Genomic DNA, 15,922 nt, shown 5'->3' on the forward strand with positions numbered 1-15,922 from the left:
GAAGATGATCAGAGGGCTGGAGCACCTGTCCTATGAGGACAGGCTGAGAGAGTTGGTGTTGATCAGCCTGGAGAAGCAGAGGCTTCAGGGCGACCTTCTAGCAGTCTTTCAGTACTCAAAGAGGGCCTACAGGAAATGTGGAGAGGGAGTTTTTATCAGGGAGTGTAGTGATAGGATGAGGGTAATGGTTTTAAACTAAAAGAGGGTAGATTCAGATTAGATATTAGGAAGAAATTCTTTACTGTGAGACTGGTGAGACACTGGAACAGGCTGCCCAGAGAAGTTGTGGATGCCCCATCCCTGGAGGTGTTCAAGGCCAGGTTGGATGGGGCTTTGAGCAATCTGGTCTAGTGGGAGGCGTCCCAGCCCACGGCAGGGGGGTGGAACTAGATGATCTTTAAGGTCCCTTCCAACTCTAAGCATTATATGATTCTGTGAATTTTGCCCTTCTCTGGTCACTTTTTTGACAAAAACCTAGAAGAAACAAATTATTTTTATCTCCTCTAAGAAGACAGATTTTCCTTCTCACAATCCCTCTAATAGCCCTTTCTTGCATCTTGTTCAGTTTAAAGTCTTTTCTTTTTTTTTTTTTTTCCTTTTAACCTAGGTACCCAGAATGGTCTCTTTAAAACCTGACCTCTGGCTATATAGTAGCAATCAATAATTGAGACGGCCTGTACTGAAATATTGCCATTGCCTGCAGAACTCGCTTCCCACAGAAAGTAGCATTCTTTACTCCACAGCTCTCCTTGTAGTTGGTGGGAAGGAAAAAAAAAAAAAGCTGTGGTTTTTTTTTGTTTGGTTGGTTTTGTTTTATTGGGGTTTTTTGTTTGTTTGTTTTGCCAGGTGTCATATCAGAAAAGCAACTATTAGCCAAGTGATTTTCCTAATGCACACTCAAGATCAATTCCAGTCATGACCATAGCCTGGGCTAGTAAGCATCTCCTACTCAGTCTGGGATATATTTATCAACTCTGCTGCAGCTCTTGCAGGTGACAAGTACTTGTTTACCACCTTGACCTCACTGAAAGTCACTGGGAGACCAACCTGAGTAAAAGTTGCTCTGATTTTAGCCTAAACCCAAAGCCTTAGTACAACACCACAGAACAAGGGGTTTGTGTCAGGATGGGAGGATGAACAACAGAAACACTGAGCAACTGTTCAAGTTTACTCTGTGTGAAGGCACATCCAGGCAAACCTGTCTGTTGCTTGTGCAACACTCTCACAATTGAGATGGACACCAGGAAATCCCCAGCCGCTCCCCTGAAGAAGTCAGGTACTGATGTACATTGTTAACACTATGTACAAGAATCTAGGTTTAAAAAAAAATAATTAAAAAATCATGTGGCAGATGCTTTCAGCAGGCTGGATGTGACAACATTGCTTCATTTGCCTTACTGAGAATCCTACATAGGATCAAGGCTACTATTGTACTTAGGCTCTAAACTCCCCCAGCAGGCTACTGCCCTTCTGTTGCCCACCAGGATGATGATTGGCACAGAGATAGTCTGGGTTATAGTGCCACACAAATATCAAACACAGTCAGGCGAAAGAAAATGTTGTTTGTGCATCCTTTCAACCAATCTGGTACTAAGCAGAAGACCAAGAGAGCTGCTGCCCTTTAACTAAAAAAGAACAATCTGGTTTTCTTATTATAAAGACAGTGCATAGTTGTTTGCTCTCCTTTTAGTCCCTGAGCAATTCAACATTGACTAACTCAGATGTCTCTACTGGATATTGCTACAGCTCCCATCAGTAGGCTGGCTGCTGCTCTAATAAACACATGAGGAGTTATCATAGCTCTCATTGCTTCAGCTGAGCTCTGTAGGATATTTTATGACAGTCGGAAAAGTGTATGTGCAATAGTTATTGCATATTAGAGTGAGAGGGAGAGAAAGATTGAGCAGCCGTGAAGAGGGTAATATTCCTTTTGTGCTGAACCACCTCACTCCTCACATCAGACACAGTAGAGATCACAAGCAACCATGATATTATTAGATACGGGGAATCCCAGAGGACCCGGTGTGATGATCTCTGCATTATAGAAACATGGAAAGATGAGCAAAGAATTCCAATATTCTCACCCTCGAACAAATAGTTGCGAAAACTTACTCAAAATGGGAGCTTATGTCTTCTAGAGGATTTTTTTCTTCAGTGCAGGTTTAGATCCAGCTTCTCCAGATTACCTCACTTGAAAATAGACCCCTAGAAACCACTTAACACATAAAAGTAACTATACTGACTAATTACAGGCTTTAGGCACATTCAAGGCACCGTCGCAAGCATGTCCCTTTATGCAGGTGGGACCTGCTGTGCACCCCCGTGCAGGTAGTGCCGCTCCATAGGAGCACAGGCACTGAGCCTCACAGGTTCGGTGGCCTCACTGGCCGTGGCCGATTTCCAAATAACGTGGTAGCTGGAGTAGAGCAAACTGAGCAATGGCTCTGAGGGGGAGAATTTGGAGCAGTTAAGAGGCTGAACCTCATAAAAAAGATGATGATTGAAGAAGATCTAACTGCCACTTCAGTCTATTTCCGCAGCAGAGTGGTGCCACCAAGAAATAAAGACGGGAGTCAGAGGAGGGCCCTGCTTCTGATCATGGCTGGTTCTGAAGGACTTACTACTTTTACCAGGTTTGCTTTTCCTCAGGCACAGTAGCTTAACTACAAATTGTACTACAGAGGGTTTGAGAAGTCCTGCCTTCCATCACAAAATAAAAAGTATAAACAGCACTTGCAAAAAAGTAAAAATCCTGATCAGGTAGTGATGGGTCCAAGGCTGAAGATCCGATCTGGCAATACCCACGAGAAGAGACTGGCTCTGCCAACCACTCAAAAATAGGGGATTGGATGACACAAAAATTAGCCATTGAAAAAGCAATCAAAATTTGCAAAACATGAGAAATGCAGATAACACCCTACAGAGGGTAAACAGTGGCCTGGCACTGTAAAGGTGGCAGAGAATCTAAAACACTACAAGAAAAGGGTAAAATACACAAGAAAAGAAAACCCGCACTCATAAAAGAGAGAAAGCACCTGAGGCAGACAAACATATGGAGTTCAAGCTGGAGTCTACAAAAAGCATTACATGGAGCTGCAGGCTCTGAAACATCAAGGGCCAAGATAATGCATTCAGAAAAAAAAGATGGATTATAAATGCCAGACTGCAAGCCACAAAAGAGTGTGCACAGAACAGACACACAGGGCTGTCACAGCACCTAAACACTCAGGGTCTTTCATCAGAACAAAACATAACATTGTTGTGGAAAACAAATGGATCATGCATCTAAAAGCACCAGTTTTAGGAAAAAAGTGAGACAAAAATTAAAACTTTTTAAAAAAGCTCATGGTATTAATTAAAGTTAAAATTAAAAAAAAAAAAAAAGAAAATCAAGGGATCTGGTTGTCTTACCATCAAAGAAATAAACTATTACATGTGTACATAATCCACTGGCAAAGATAATGTTTTGTAATGATACCAAGGAAAGTGCACTCCTTCTTAAATTAGAAAAAGAGGAAGAAAGAAAAGACGTGGGTTTTGACATCATCAAGAAGGGAAAGGGTATTAAACAGCTAGGAAGGATGTTTTCAGTCTTCTAGAAGAGAGAAAAGCTTTTAGCAAAGTAGAAGTGGAGAGTGCCCAAGAATCCCAGGAGTTGTGGCCGTAGGACAGTACCTTTCATCCCAGAATGAAATGCTCATGTAACCATTGAGTAACAGAGGTATGCCACCACATTTTCCATTCAATTAAGGAAGTTAGAGACCAACCTTTGACAGCTTATCAGTAGTAAAACTTACATGAGTGGATAGACAGATAGATAGATGTGTATATATGTCCATAGATAGAGATCTACCTGCACAATCATTTTCATGGACAACTTGTAGGACTTAATTACCTCCTGCTTTATCAGATTCATATGAAATAGACGAAGAGGTTGAAAGATTATGAAGGTTAGAGGCTGGAAGGAGGATGGCTAACGGACCGAGACTGTGATTGCAGAAGCCTCATTTTTTAATGATACCAGGATAAAAAAAAATCATTAAAAAATGAAACTCTGCCAGCCATACAAGAACAGATTCATTTTTGGGGGTGCAATTGCACATACAGTATTGATTGTAATTACATATTTGTCTGCAACTAGATTGCCTTAGCCCCGATTTTAGCCCCTGCTTGGCTGTTTGCCTAGAATAGTACAATGAAGATTACATTCAGACAAGAAAAATGTTACCTGTGTGATTTGTCATCTAGGCATTTGCAGCAAATATTTGTGCTGATAAAAGGGAGGGAGGGAAACTGCATGGTTTTCAAAAGGGACAATAAAAATTCTTTTTCCTTTAAAAGCTACAGTAATTAGTCTTAAAACATTGTGAAAATACCTGCTGTGTGACAACGTGACCCTGAAAGATTTCACCTCGGCTGTGTGATGTGGACCCCCATACACAATATATTGAAAAGTAAAAATTAAAATGAAAATGGACCTTTTAGTACATTTATTTGTTGTTGCACAACAGTAACTGTGTTTTTCCCACTCAAGCCACAAAGAAAGTGTAAGACATTGAAAATGTAAATCAAGTAACCTTAAGGACTGAATCTTTTTGATTTGAGAAAGATGTATGCAATTTAATGCAAAAAACATTTTAGCAGAACCCAGAATAAAGCAGCTTATTCACAGTGATCAAACAATGCCCCTGAAGGCTGTAATTAAAGAGCTTGTTGCCTTTGAAACCACCTTTTCTGGATTGTTACTTTGTTCAATAAAAAACACATTTATATCCTTTCATAAGCTCATCTCTAGTTTGACAATCCATATTAGCAACTGCTGTGATCACATCAAAGCAATGATAACAATTGGTTTAACATCTTTTTCCTCCATCTTTCCTAAAATGCTAAGCAGCCACACCACTGTCCTCCTTAACATGAGCCCTTTATTTGATTTATTTCTCATTATAGTACAAGAAGAGTCTTTTGCTATTAAAACCAACAATATAAAATACAAATAGCAGTGAATACATGACATGGAGAACGTCATTCTTCATGTCAGGGCACATGACAGTACCACTGAGAGATATATTTTATAACACAAGGTAGAACAGCAAACATCTCGGTAATATTTCCCTTTTTCTTCCCAGCAGCTTAGAGCACCATTCAGTGACTGCTCTCGGAGGGAACGCTTCACTGGTGCTGATGGGAGGTATGACTCAAAATCAGGGCCATGACTAAACAGCAATAATACATCACTCGTATGTAACTCCCTTTTGCCACATGGCCCTGGGCAGTTTAGCAAGGAGGGCTAGGGAGGGAATGCAAACAAGACAAAAAGCTTCACTAAGGTGGCACAGAGGACCATTCAGCAGGGCTAGAGCTCAAGCCCAGGCTGGCTGACTCCCAGTCTAACCATCTGTCTGCTGCAGGGTGCTGCAAAGCACTTCCAAATATCCTTAGTACTTTTTCTTTTTTTTAACAAAGACCAAGCTTTTCTTCTAACAAAATGAAATCACTTTGCAGGCCAAACGCTAGGCATTGGCTCCCTAGTCCCATGAGTTGGAAGCCTTGAAGGAAAAAATTCCCCCCTTCATGTCTCAGTAGCACCCACTGAATTCTTTGCAGCTGGCAGGCTGGGCGGTCTTTGAAAGAAGATCCAAAGAACTGGGAACCTGGCTGCTTTGCAGGGAGATGAAAGATCTCCTGACATGTCCTGAAAGAGTAGAACTTTGTCCTGACATCCTTTTCCCAGTGCTCCTTTCTCCACTATTATGTTGTCATCAGTTGCCCATATGGGTGCTGTCTTCCCAGATCAGAGGTGACTCTGTTTCAAGGGCTGGTGAAATGACTCTGCTTTCACATAAAGGCACGACCCCCCCGGTGCAGCTATTCAGCCACAATTACAATAGCCTGCTTTCCCCTACAACATAGCTCAGCTGAAATCACAGTTTTATTAAGGCTGCTGCAGGCTCCCAAAGTAATATGAAGGGCATAATGTATCTATAATTAGTGTCAATAAAAAAGATATCATTCTTTATGGGCATTATTTGGGGGTTAGCCAATTTTTCAGAGTTTATGCTCTTTGGCAAGAAGCGAGATCTATTTTAAAGTTGCAGGGAGGAGAGTTTCGCTTAATAACTTTAATCATATTATTCTCTGATTAAGCAGTAGGAAAAAGCAACCAATTTCTGACGGTGAGAAGTTAGGCGTCTTTTTTTAGTCAAATATCTCCTGAGCATCAAAGATGCTAATCAGCATACTGGATTTTCCCCACTAAACTCAAATAAACTAACATCTTGTGGGCACAATACAAAGAAGCTAAAAAATCATATGCACGACCGCAGGCAAAGAAGGAAGCGTGCTCCAGCTTCTGCTCCTACCCCAGGCTGTAAGAGTGGCTGCAAATAGTAAAAATCACCTGTATGGCTTTTATCCGCCCCTTCCTTCCTACCCCTAGAAGGTGCACCCACTGAGAGCGGGTGAGCCCAGCTCCCCCATGCCCACACGGTGCTCCAGAGGCCCAGGGGGTAACTATGGTCATGAAGGCTGAGTGAATTCGTCTAGAAGATCCTCTATCAAGTGACAGAGCAACTTCCTGGGCCTTGTAACAGCTCTTCTGTCTTTAAAGTATCCTAAGCAACAAAAACCTGCAGGTTTGGTCAGTCTGGGACACAAATCCTCCAAGGAGTTCAGCTGCTGAATTGCCATGGAGGTAAATTCCCGTCAAAAGGCTTTGTGCAAAGAGGGCATCTAATCTTGATCATACCTAATTAGGCTGCAGAGGGTCTGATTTTTGCCAGCACAAAACCATCAAATAACAAAAGCTGTAAGATTTATCTTTTGCCATATAAAGTCAATCTTTAAATGTCAAGTGCTTTAAGCCATTTCAATCATAATGGAAATTTTTAAAAAATTACTTCTGCAGTTTCTGATTTATTCCTTTCCTGATAGGTTTATGGCCTTTTTTTTTTTTTTTTAATACTTTCTTCTGATTTTCATCTATCCGGAGGGCTCACGCTCTGCATGTGGTAGCAGAGCTTTGTGCATGCAGCACCCACTATAATGGAAAGAAGTGAAACCACAGCTCCAAATGCAACATCTTTGACCTTTTGTTTGGGTTTACCCACATGAGTCAGAATTACTGCAGCAGTGAAGAGAATGCCAAAAGCCACTTTTGAACAGCATTAGTCACTGTTTTAGTTGTTCGTGATTTATTTTGTTTTATTAATTTTCTTTGCAGCATTAATTACTTTGACTTAAGGTATGTCTATTGAAGTGTGTGTTTAACAGAAAATCTGTGCTTTGTTGGACTAGGATTAAGAAGGCTACTTAAATTAAACTGCAGGTTTCTGCTAGAGTGTTGAGCATCTTGCAGGTGAAGCCCAGAATTGGAAACATGTTTAAGCATCTTCCCTTACCGGCATCACAGCATGCTGCCCCTTGTGCCATTACTGTGTGTCCAATAGAGTTAACCAGAAACAGTGAACCTGGACTAATGCCATGTTCCCTCATGCATAGATGACCGGTATGGGAAGAAAATAATACTGCACAAAAGTCCTATAACTCAGAAACGGTGCACGGTCATGGGCTTGTGTATCATGAGAAGTTTATCCCAGGATCTTCCCTCCTCTGTTATTTGTTATAGTTGTCCCCTCATCTTCCCAGAGCCCAAGTTTGTGAAAATTGTCTTGGCATTTTCATAGGATGGCAGGTTCATGTGTAGGCAAACAGGGCTCCTCCTGCCGTAAAACTCCTCCTCGCACCCCTGGAGGCCCAAGGGCAACAGCAGCTGGGGAGCCCTCTCCACTGCACAAAACTGGCACGTCAAGGGCAGCTCCAGCAAGCCAAGGTAGGGGGTTGACCCCTGCATTGAGACAAGGCGGGTAATTCGGGTATTCTGCCCACCTCCTATGCCATCCGCAGAGAGGCTGTCATGGAAAGAAAATCCCCACAAGGAGATCCTTGAAACAGCTTTGCCCTCAGCTCCGGCTACCCAGGGTCAGATTTTTCTCACTGCATCTGGATGAGTCATCCCATTGAGGGCAGCGGCATGAATAAAGTGAGCAATATCTGACCCATAAAAGTCAGGTTTTATTCTCATATTGCATTCACTGAAGGGCACTTTCCTTCTTGTTCAGAATAAAACATGTTTTTGAAGCAGTCTGAACAAGTGCAGGAGAGTTTCAGTGGCACATATTAATAGAGAAAATTTACTAATATGCTCTGACTACTGACTACAAAAGAGAACCTGTTACTCTGGCTAGGACTCTTGCTCCTAACTGTTTAATCAAGAGTGAGGGAGACAACTATGTTCAAGGGGAAAAAAGCCTTCCGTTATTACAAACAGATTTGGCTTCTGCCTCTAAAAAACCGAGACAAATTAGCAAGTGCAAACACGGTACCACAAATTTCTACCATGTTACATGCAATTCTCCGTTCGGCATGCACTCGAATGAGACTCCACCCAGCAAATGCACAGGTCATTTTTATTGATCTTCCACCTCTAAGAAGTACAACTCTAATTATCTTCATCAAAGCTGTTCAAAGCTGTCCATGATTTAGCCTCTGTTGAAATTGCCTTGTTGCTTTTTATAAGGAAAAAAGTGCCTTTATTAATCCCAAAGAGGCAGCTTGCTTGTTTTATTCATACATATCACAGAACACATATCCTAGCTTTCATCAACTCATTGACTTTTCACACTGATAAGGGAGCAGGATTTGTTCCCTCTAGGTTGGCTTAAAAACAGTAAAAAATCATTCCTACATGATTGTTTTCTAACTATTAGTGCTGAGAGCGATTTCTTGTCTAAATTAGGACTTGAGGCAGCTGAGACTTGATATACAAGGATTCCTCTTCTATTCAGTTTGCCTAGCTGCAGTTATGGGGTTAACAGGACTTTTCGTAAGTGGTTCCAGCACCCTGCTGCTGGCCCGCTGAACCCATTGCTCCCTGAAAGGCTCACAGAACCACATGCTGGAAAGATGCTGTTTCCCAGTAAGAAGGGTGAAATTGAAACTGCAGAGACAGCAAGCAGGTGTGACTGCACAGCCAGCAAAGAGAGCCAAGAAGAACCGTGAGCTTAAGCATGTTCATGTTCTTTATGGTTCACCAAAGGGAGTTTTCCAATGGAGCTATTCACACTCACCAAAGAAGGAGCATATTGCAAAGGGTTTTTTTGGGCATCACCCTTCACGCAGCTGTCGGAGAGCACAAAGCAGCCGCCCAGAGACAGCATCCCCCCTGGCAATACCGAGCATCTTCGACTGCCTTAGGTCTGGAAGGACGGTAACCAGGGATGTATATGTGACCCCACTGATGTCTCTTCTCACCATTTTCTCCCTGTGTGGAAACACTTGGCGCTTTCCAGAGCCCCGGGAGAGGGAGCAGAGCACTGCATTTACAGCGTGCTCCTTCACTGCACTCCCAGCCTGAAGAGGTAGAGGCTGCTAGCTTATGGATCCCTTCTCCCCAGAGAAAGAGCACACAGCATAAACGTTCCTGATGAGTTTCATGGGTCTGTCATAAAGTAGAGATGTCCTGGTATTGCCATTTATACAAGTGCAGCTTTTGAACAGCAGAACTGCAGAGAGGAGCTACCAACTCTCCCCTGCCCTGTGGCAAGTCCGAGTCCCATTGCTGATGGGATTGCATTTAACTTCAGGGGAATGCAAAAAAGGCAATGTGGAGTTTCTATTTAGGCAGAGCAAAAATGGGAAAGCTGCAGGTAGGGAACATGGCTAGTGGCAAGAAACACCAACAGAATAGGTGCTTTGAGCAGTTCGACATTTTTCACGATTAAAGTTTGACACTTTTTATTGTCCTGCCACTGGTTAAATTAAGCCTGCAGAATATTAAATTCAATTACCCATAAAATAATTATATCGGTATTAAAACAGACATAATTTTTGCAACATAAAGATGAAAGCCCGTACTTGCATGCTATCTGGAAAAATCAGCGGTCATACAGTACTTAGCTCACTAAGCGTCAATATTTACTAAAATGTTCAAAGAAAGATATTCAATCAATCAAATCAGTTTCCAATGGAGTTTCTGTAGTTTAATTTTTTAATAACGTATTTTAATGAGCTATTAAATTGCCGTGTACTCCAGTCTGCACTGTAGTTCCTTTCTAATCAGTGCTGATTACCAAGATATTTGTATCTGGCAAACTTGCTCTCGCTTTATAATCAGCTTTCCTATTCCCTTCAGAGATTCAACAGCCTGGATTCTGTAGCAATGATATTATGACTGCAGAGTCCAAAACAACTGCCCCGAGAGGCATCCCTGGGGTTTGCAGAACCACCCTCTCCTTTTACCTACATTTCTGTTTTCAAACCAAGGATAACAATAATTTCTTTACTTCTGTATGGTCCTTTGAGCCTGATGAATGAAAAACACTTTAGAAGATCTTGGAGCTATTACTAAAACCCCATGTTCCTGACTTTGCATAGTGTCAGACAGTCATAGGCGGTAACTGCAGGTTGGGCTCTGAAAGGGGACTGGGAACACGGGAGTGGGAACAAGCTCCTCAAACCTTGGCTATCCTGCCTGAGGCAAACTGGGTAAGGCTTCAACCAACTCCAAAGTCTGGGTGTAGCATGAAAAACACTGAACATCTCAGGGAAACCGTTCCCTCTGCTTCAAGCCAAGAACAGATAGGTGAACAGGAACAGAGCTTCCTCCAAAAGCTATCTAGGTTGTAGTATTCACTACCAACAGCAAAAATTCAATTGCCCATATCTTCTCTAACTGGAAGTATTCTGAATGGAAACAGGGTCTATATAGGCCTGTCCATTTGCAGTTTGGGGAGCTACAGTTCAATAAATCACAATTCCATTAATAGCAGCAGGAACATATTTTTTTTATAGGCCAGAAGAGAGAACAATGATGGAATGGGTGCACACAGCATATGTTTTCAGCTTACTCTCCAGCAGAAACTGCAGCAGGCAGGCTTGGGTCTGAATCAAACAGAAACCTAGATTGCATTTGGTGTAACACAGTATAAAGGCAGAATGGGATCTTTTAGAGCTTTTACCTTGCCCAAGGGCAAGCAAATTCCCACTCTTTACTTTCCCTGGAGCTTGACTTTGCAGCTTCTAATAAAAATACCTCAGCTCATGAAAAAAGATACATCCATCCTTTCAAAGACTTACAGCATTATGCTTTCCTTATGCTTCCAGAGGTACTGAAATTCTGTCAAAAACAGTAAGGCTAGTTTGCAAGTTCCATATTTGTAAAATCATTTAGACCTAAGTACAGTGTGTGCAAAATGTTGCTTCCAGATAGAGTAAATGAAGAGTTTCATCCCCACAGCACGCAATCCACCACAGAAGACCAACGAATGAATTACATTCTGTTCTCATCTTACCACATGGATTGCTATAGCCTTCTTTGGTTGGCTGCTGCAACTTTGACGTGACAGCTCTAACGTATTTAGTAGATTGTTTTTTACTCCAGTAGCCATTCTGTGTACCTGGTTAAGTTGATACTAAGAAACCCTGCACATTTTTCTGGGGTTGTGGAGAGGAGAGTATACATAGTATGTACATATGTACATATTCTTGCTATTTTAAATTCTTACATCAGAAAATTAATCATCCCTTGTGATTGACCAGTTTCAAACAATCCCATGGAATGCTTTAAAAATAAGTCCTCTCCCTTACTTACCTGCATGTTGTACTTAGAATGGTTAAAGATTCCTATGAAATCCAACTCCATAAAACAGCTAACCCAAGTAGGACTCAACTGACCAGGCTGCCTTTGTAGCCGTATGGGAGCTACTACAATCAGTGCATGAACACTCTGATTTGGTTGCTGCAACCATAGCAATAAACCCATGTTCTCTGTCAATAGACCTGTCATTACCCACAGCGTGATTGCTGGTGTACTGCATGTGGCAAGACAAATCAGAAGGGTTGTTGGTGGGGTGGGGGATCTGCCTGAGGAAGAACTAGAGAATGGTTGTTCTAATGGAAATTCAAAGTGCACAAAGCGGTCCACTCTCCTGTTTAGCAATATAACAGGAGTTACTTCAGATTCTCTCTGAAGTACTACTCTCGCTTCAGAAAATGCAGCATAAATCATAATGCAATCACAGAACAGCGTGTTCACCCCTGATGCCAGGTACAGAGGGAAGCAAAATGTTCAGGAGAGATCCAACATAGACAGAGAGCTCAGGGAGGGACGGAGGGAGAGGAAGGGAGAGTCTGGCCTGAGAAGATCATTTGTAGCCCTAGGTCCTGCAAATCTTTTCTTAGGCACAGATTGTCTCCAGCGTCTCTAGCTTCCTCTAAAGTAAGGAAGAAGAAGAGAGTGGAAAAAGCACAAGCCTGCTAGTAGACATCAGTGTTTCTGGGTACCTGCAAGTATTCTGGGGATGTGCCGACTGTGAGGGGAAGGAATCAAGTGGCAAGCCTGTATCATCCTTGCCTGTTGTATAAGCAAGAAACACCTGCGTGTATGTTAGTGCTGTATCAAGCCTACTGGTGGAAACATGTATGAGTGCAGTTGAGAGGAAGCCACCAGGAGCAGAGGACAGGAAGAGGTGGCGCTGCTCAAGACTGAAGAAGCATCAGCACAGCACAAGGGCACTCACTTTTAGTGCAAACATTCTTGGGTCTCTATAGCACATACCACTCCCTCCCAAGGCTGTGCAGCCCTTGTGAACACATGTATATACATATATATATATATACACACACACGTACATACAACTTGTATTTATATTACCTCTGCCTCTTAGGTGTGTGGAAAGAGACAAATATGGTGGCTACTCCAACTTAAGGAGGTGATCTTCCTGTTTTTAATTTAAATTCCACTCTTCATCACTTAGGTAGTATCCTCTTTATCAAGAACCTAAATTAGTTCAAGTTCTTGAGTCAATTTAAAATGTAAAACTTGAACAGGCCACATACCAAAGGTCAGAAAAAGCATATTTTCAAAAGTTTCTGGTAATTTTGGACAAGTTTGTTACCCAGAGTGCCTTTTTGTGTATCATCAACCTTGCAATCAGGAGAACATGCAAAGTATGCCACCGTCACAGCTTAAGTTTGCCCCATCCCATTTACTTTTTTTCTACCCCAAGGAGGATGTTCTCACAGAGGGAAGAATCGCCCACTCCGGCCACAGCGCCAAGATCGCAGCTCAGACTTTCCATGGCTGCAGCTAATGACGGCCACCTCCTCTCTCCTACTATGGAGCAGCATGGGGATTTTCAGATTAATGTAAAGATAGATATTGTGGATCCTGAAGCAGGTATTTGGCTGAAGCTGAAGCAGGCTTCAGCTCATTTCACGAAGCCCACTCAGTTTTATTTAGTGTGACCCCAAGTTTTCCCTTGCAGTGGCAGGGAGGTTACTTTCTTTTCCTAGACTGATACATGGGCTTAACATGGTGTTTTCACAGCCATTAAACATAGTCCATTCCCTGACCAAGCACAGAGCTGTTCCCGCCAGTGCAAGCCTCTTTACCACCCTTCCACGGTGTTTTGTGCACGAGCAGAGTCCAGCACTAAAAACACCATAAAAAGATCTGCAGGAGGAAACCCCAGCAAATTATTGCCCCTGTAATGTTCCTGTCTGGCTCATACCCATCCCTTTGTATTGTTGCAACACCTGAAGTACCCCCAAATGTAGGGCAGAACTTCAGGAAAGCCTCACAGTCACTTTCCAGACTCCCTGGTTCTTTATTTCTGAGACAGAAAGCACCTCTCCATGTCAACCCCAGAAGAGCAGAGCTAGGTTTAATCAGTTAACCTCTGTGAGGTGATTTGAGATTGCTGGATTGATGGCTCTGTATGAGTGCAGAGCAAATTCATGACTCATTCCAGTACTCTTTCCAGGATATGATGAGGACTAACTACAGCTCCTTCCTCACTGCCTGTGAGAACACCAGATACACACCACACTGAAGACATCTCCAAAGACATTGATCATTATGCCAGTTCTTCAAAGGGAAGATTGCAGCTGGTGGGAAACCTCTGGGAGACAACTCTGTCAACGTCCTCCCTCTGCCTCCCCCACATCCCGGTCCCAAGGGGGGACCTGATGTCAAAGACAGACTTGCAAAGCCCTGCCAGAAAGCACCCGATGCTCACCTTGGAAATAGATGCCTGATTGGATTTGGAGGACCCTGGGAAGGGCTCTGGGGTCCAGAGAATGAATGAACTTCTCCAGGGTACATGCCATGGTCCGCAGCAAGGCAGCATGTGGGTTTGGCACGTAAAGACCAGTGAAAAGCTTTCGAGGCAGCAACACTTGCAGCCTGGTGCATGCTGCACCCAGGAGAGCTGTGAGGCTCCGCAGCGAAGGGGAGGAGCGGCACGGGGAGGTACTTCTGCTTCCTCTCCTCCGTGGCCACATCCTCCCACAGCTGCTTCTGGAGTGGGGTGAGACAGGGGGATGCCAAGTCGGTGGCCCTGCCACCAGGCTGGAGCACCCACACCCACCGAGGGTCTGCGCCAGGCTGGGAGAGGTACAGGGGGATCTGCCGCAAAACTCCTTCTCGTTGGCGGTGATTATTTACCCTGTGAAAAGAAGATACTGAATATAAGCCCTGCCTAAGGTGGGGAAAAAACATCATGTCTGACTGGGTTTTGGTTGTTGTTTTTCTTGAAGCACAGCAAAATAGTTTGGTGTTTGTTCTTTGCAAAACCACAAACAGCCTTTGAAGAAAAGAAATTAAACCATTTTTTTTTGTGATGCTTTTTGCTGCCTTAAATATTGTTTCTGGATTTAAGACCTACAAGTAGAATACATATGACTTCATCATGTAAATGGACATTATGCAAAATGGCCAAGATTTTTTAATGTCACTAGTGACTTGTGGGGCTTTGCATTTGAGATGCTGCAACTGGGAATGAATTTTAAGAGGTTCCTGCCTAGTGCCATGTAAAAGTCAAACTGCATTGAGGGCAAACGCACAGTGTTGGTCCCAACTCTGCTGTTCTGAGCCTGATTGAGCATTGTTATTGCAGTGGCACTCCTCTGAAGAGTGAGACCATGTAGCAAATAAGAGGCAGACTTAGATCACCAGGAAAACTGAAGTGATTGTGACTTCATGTTCCATTACACTGCTCTCCTGTTTCCCTGAGGTGTCAGGGAAAGTAGGAAGCATGACGTTGTGACAAAATGTGAGCGAGATAACCAACTGTTTGTTTTCAAAAAGCTCAGTAGCTGTATTTCATCTGTATGCAATAATTTGAAGGAGACAATATAAACTTCTTCACATATTAAAAACCAAAATGCTTATAGTGGGTGCCCGGGCCTTTGAGGTGTCAGGCTAACTGTGGGGTTTGAAGAGTTTGTTAACTTGGCCTTAACAAATATTGCTCCAGAGAATGTGAAATAGGTTTTATAAGTGGGGAGCCTGCAGGTGCAGAGCTCACTATTGCCAGTTGCTAATGCTGCAGGTGCCACAGGCAAGATAAATAACAGGACTTTGGGTCTAGGAGTTACAGGTATTAGTAAAAGCAAAACTAGAGATCATGCACAGGCAACCACTCACCAACTGTATTAACACAAAAGGTCCCTCATTCTCCCTTCCCAACAACACACACTTGAAATTAAGCAAATATAATTGATCTGGGAGACAGCTGGGGAAATCACACATGTTCAGTGCTAATCGAAAGACCCATATTGTAAAAAGCTGGTTCTTACAGGGTACAGAGCACTGAAATGTGTGAGCGGTTTCAGCTATTTCTTTGGGACATCTTTATATGTTTAAAAATTATGTGTGTAACTCCAGCAAATCAAAGCTAATTCTCTTGAGGTACCGGCTCCTAAGTTTGTCAAGTATTGTGTCAGTGCCAGCAGCTGGGCTTTACCTGTCCACATCATTTTGGTCTATGGATAAAGATCCCTGAAGGCCATTTCTACTGCTCCTGAATTCACTTGTATTTGGCTCTTCACTTCAACCAGATTGCCAGGAACAACACCACAA

At 42.8% G+C, this 15,922-nt stretch overlaps 1 protein-coding gene across 1 annotated transcript in view; it reads right to left on the minus strand.

Annotated features, from left to right (window-relative positions):
• The window catches only part of THEMIS (thymocyte selection associated), a 77,658-nt gene extending 63,489 nt beyond the window's left edge, over positions 1 to 14,169 (minus strand). Inside the window, exon 1 of the mRNA XM_009880154.1 lies at positions 14,079 to 14,169. Coding sequence (XP_009878456.1) covers positions 14,079 to 14,169 — 91 coding nt within the window. The remainder of the gene's footprint in view (positions 1 to 14,078) is intronic.
• Positions 14,170 to 15,922: the final 1,753 nt, after the last annotated feature.

Source organism: Charadrius vociferus, unplaced genomic scaffold (genome assembly GCF_000708025.1).
Source record: "Charadrius vociferus isolate BGI_N301 unplaced genomic scaffold, ASM70802v2 scaffold82, whole genome shotgun sequence".
In the NCBI taxonomy this organism is placed as follows: domain Eukaryota; kingdom Metazoa; phylum Chordata; class Aves; order Charadriiformes; family Charadriidae; genus Charadrius; species Charadrius vociferus.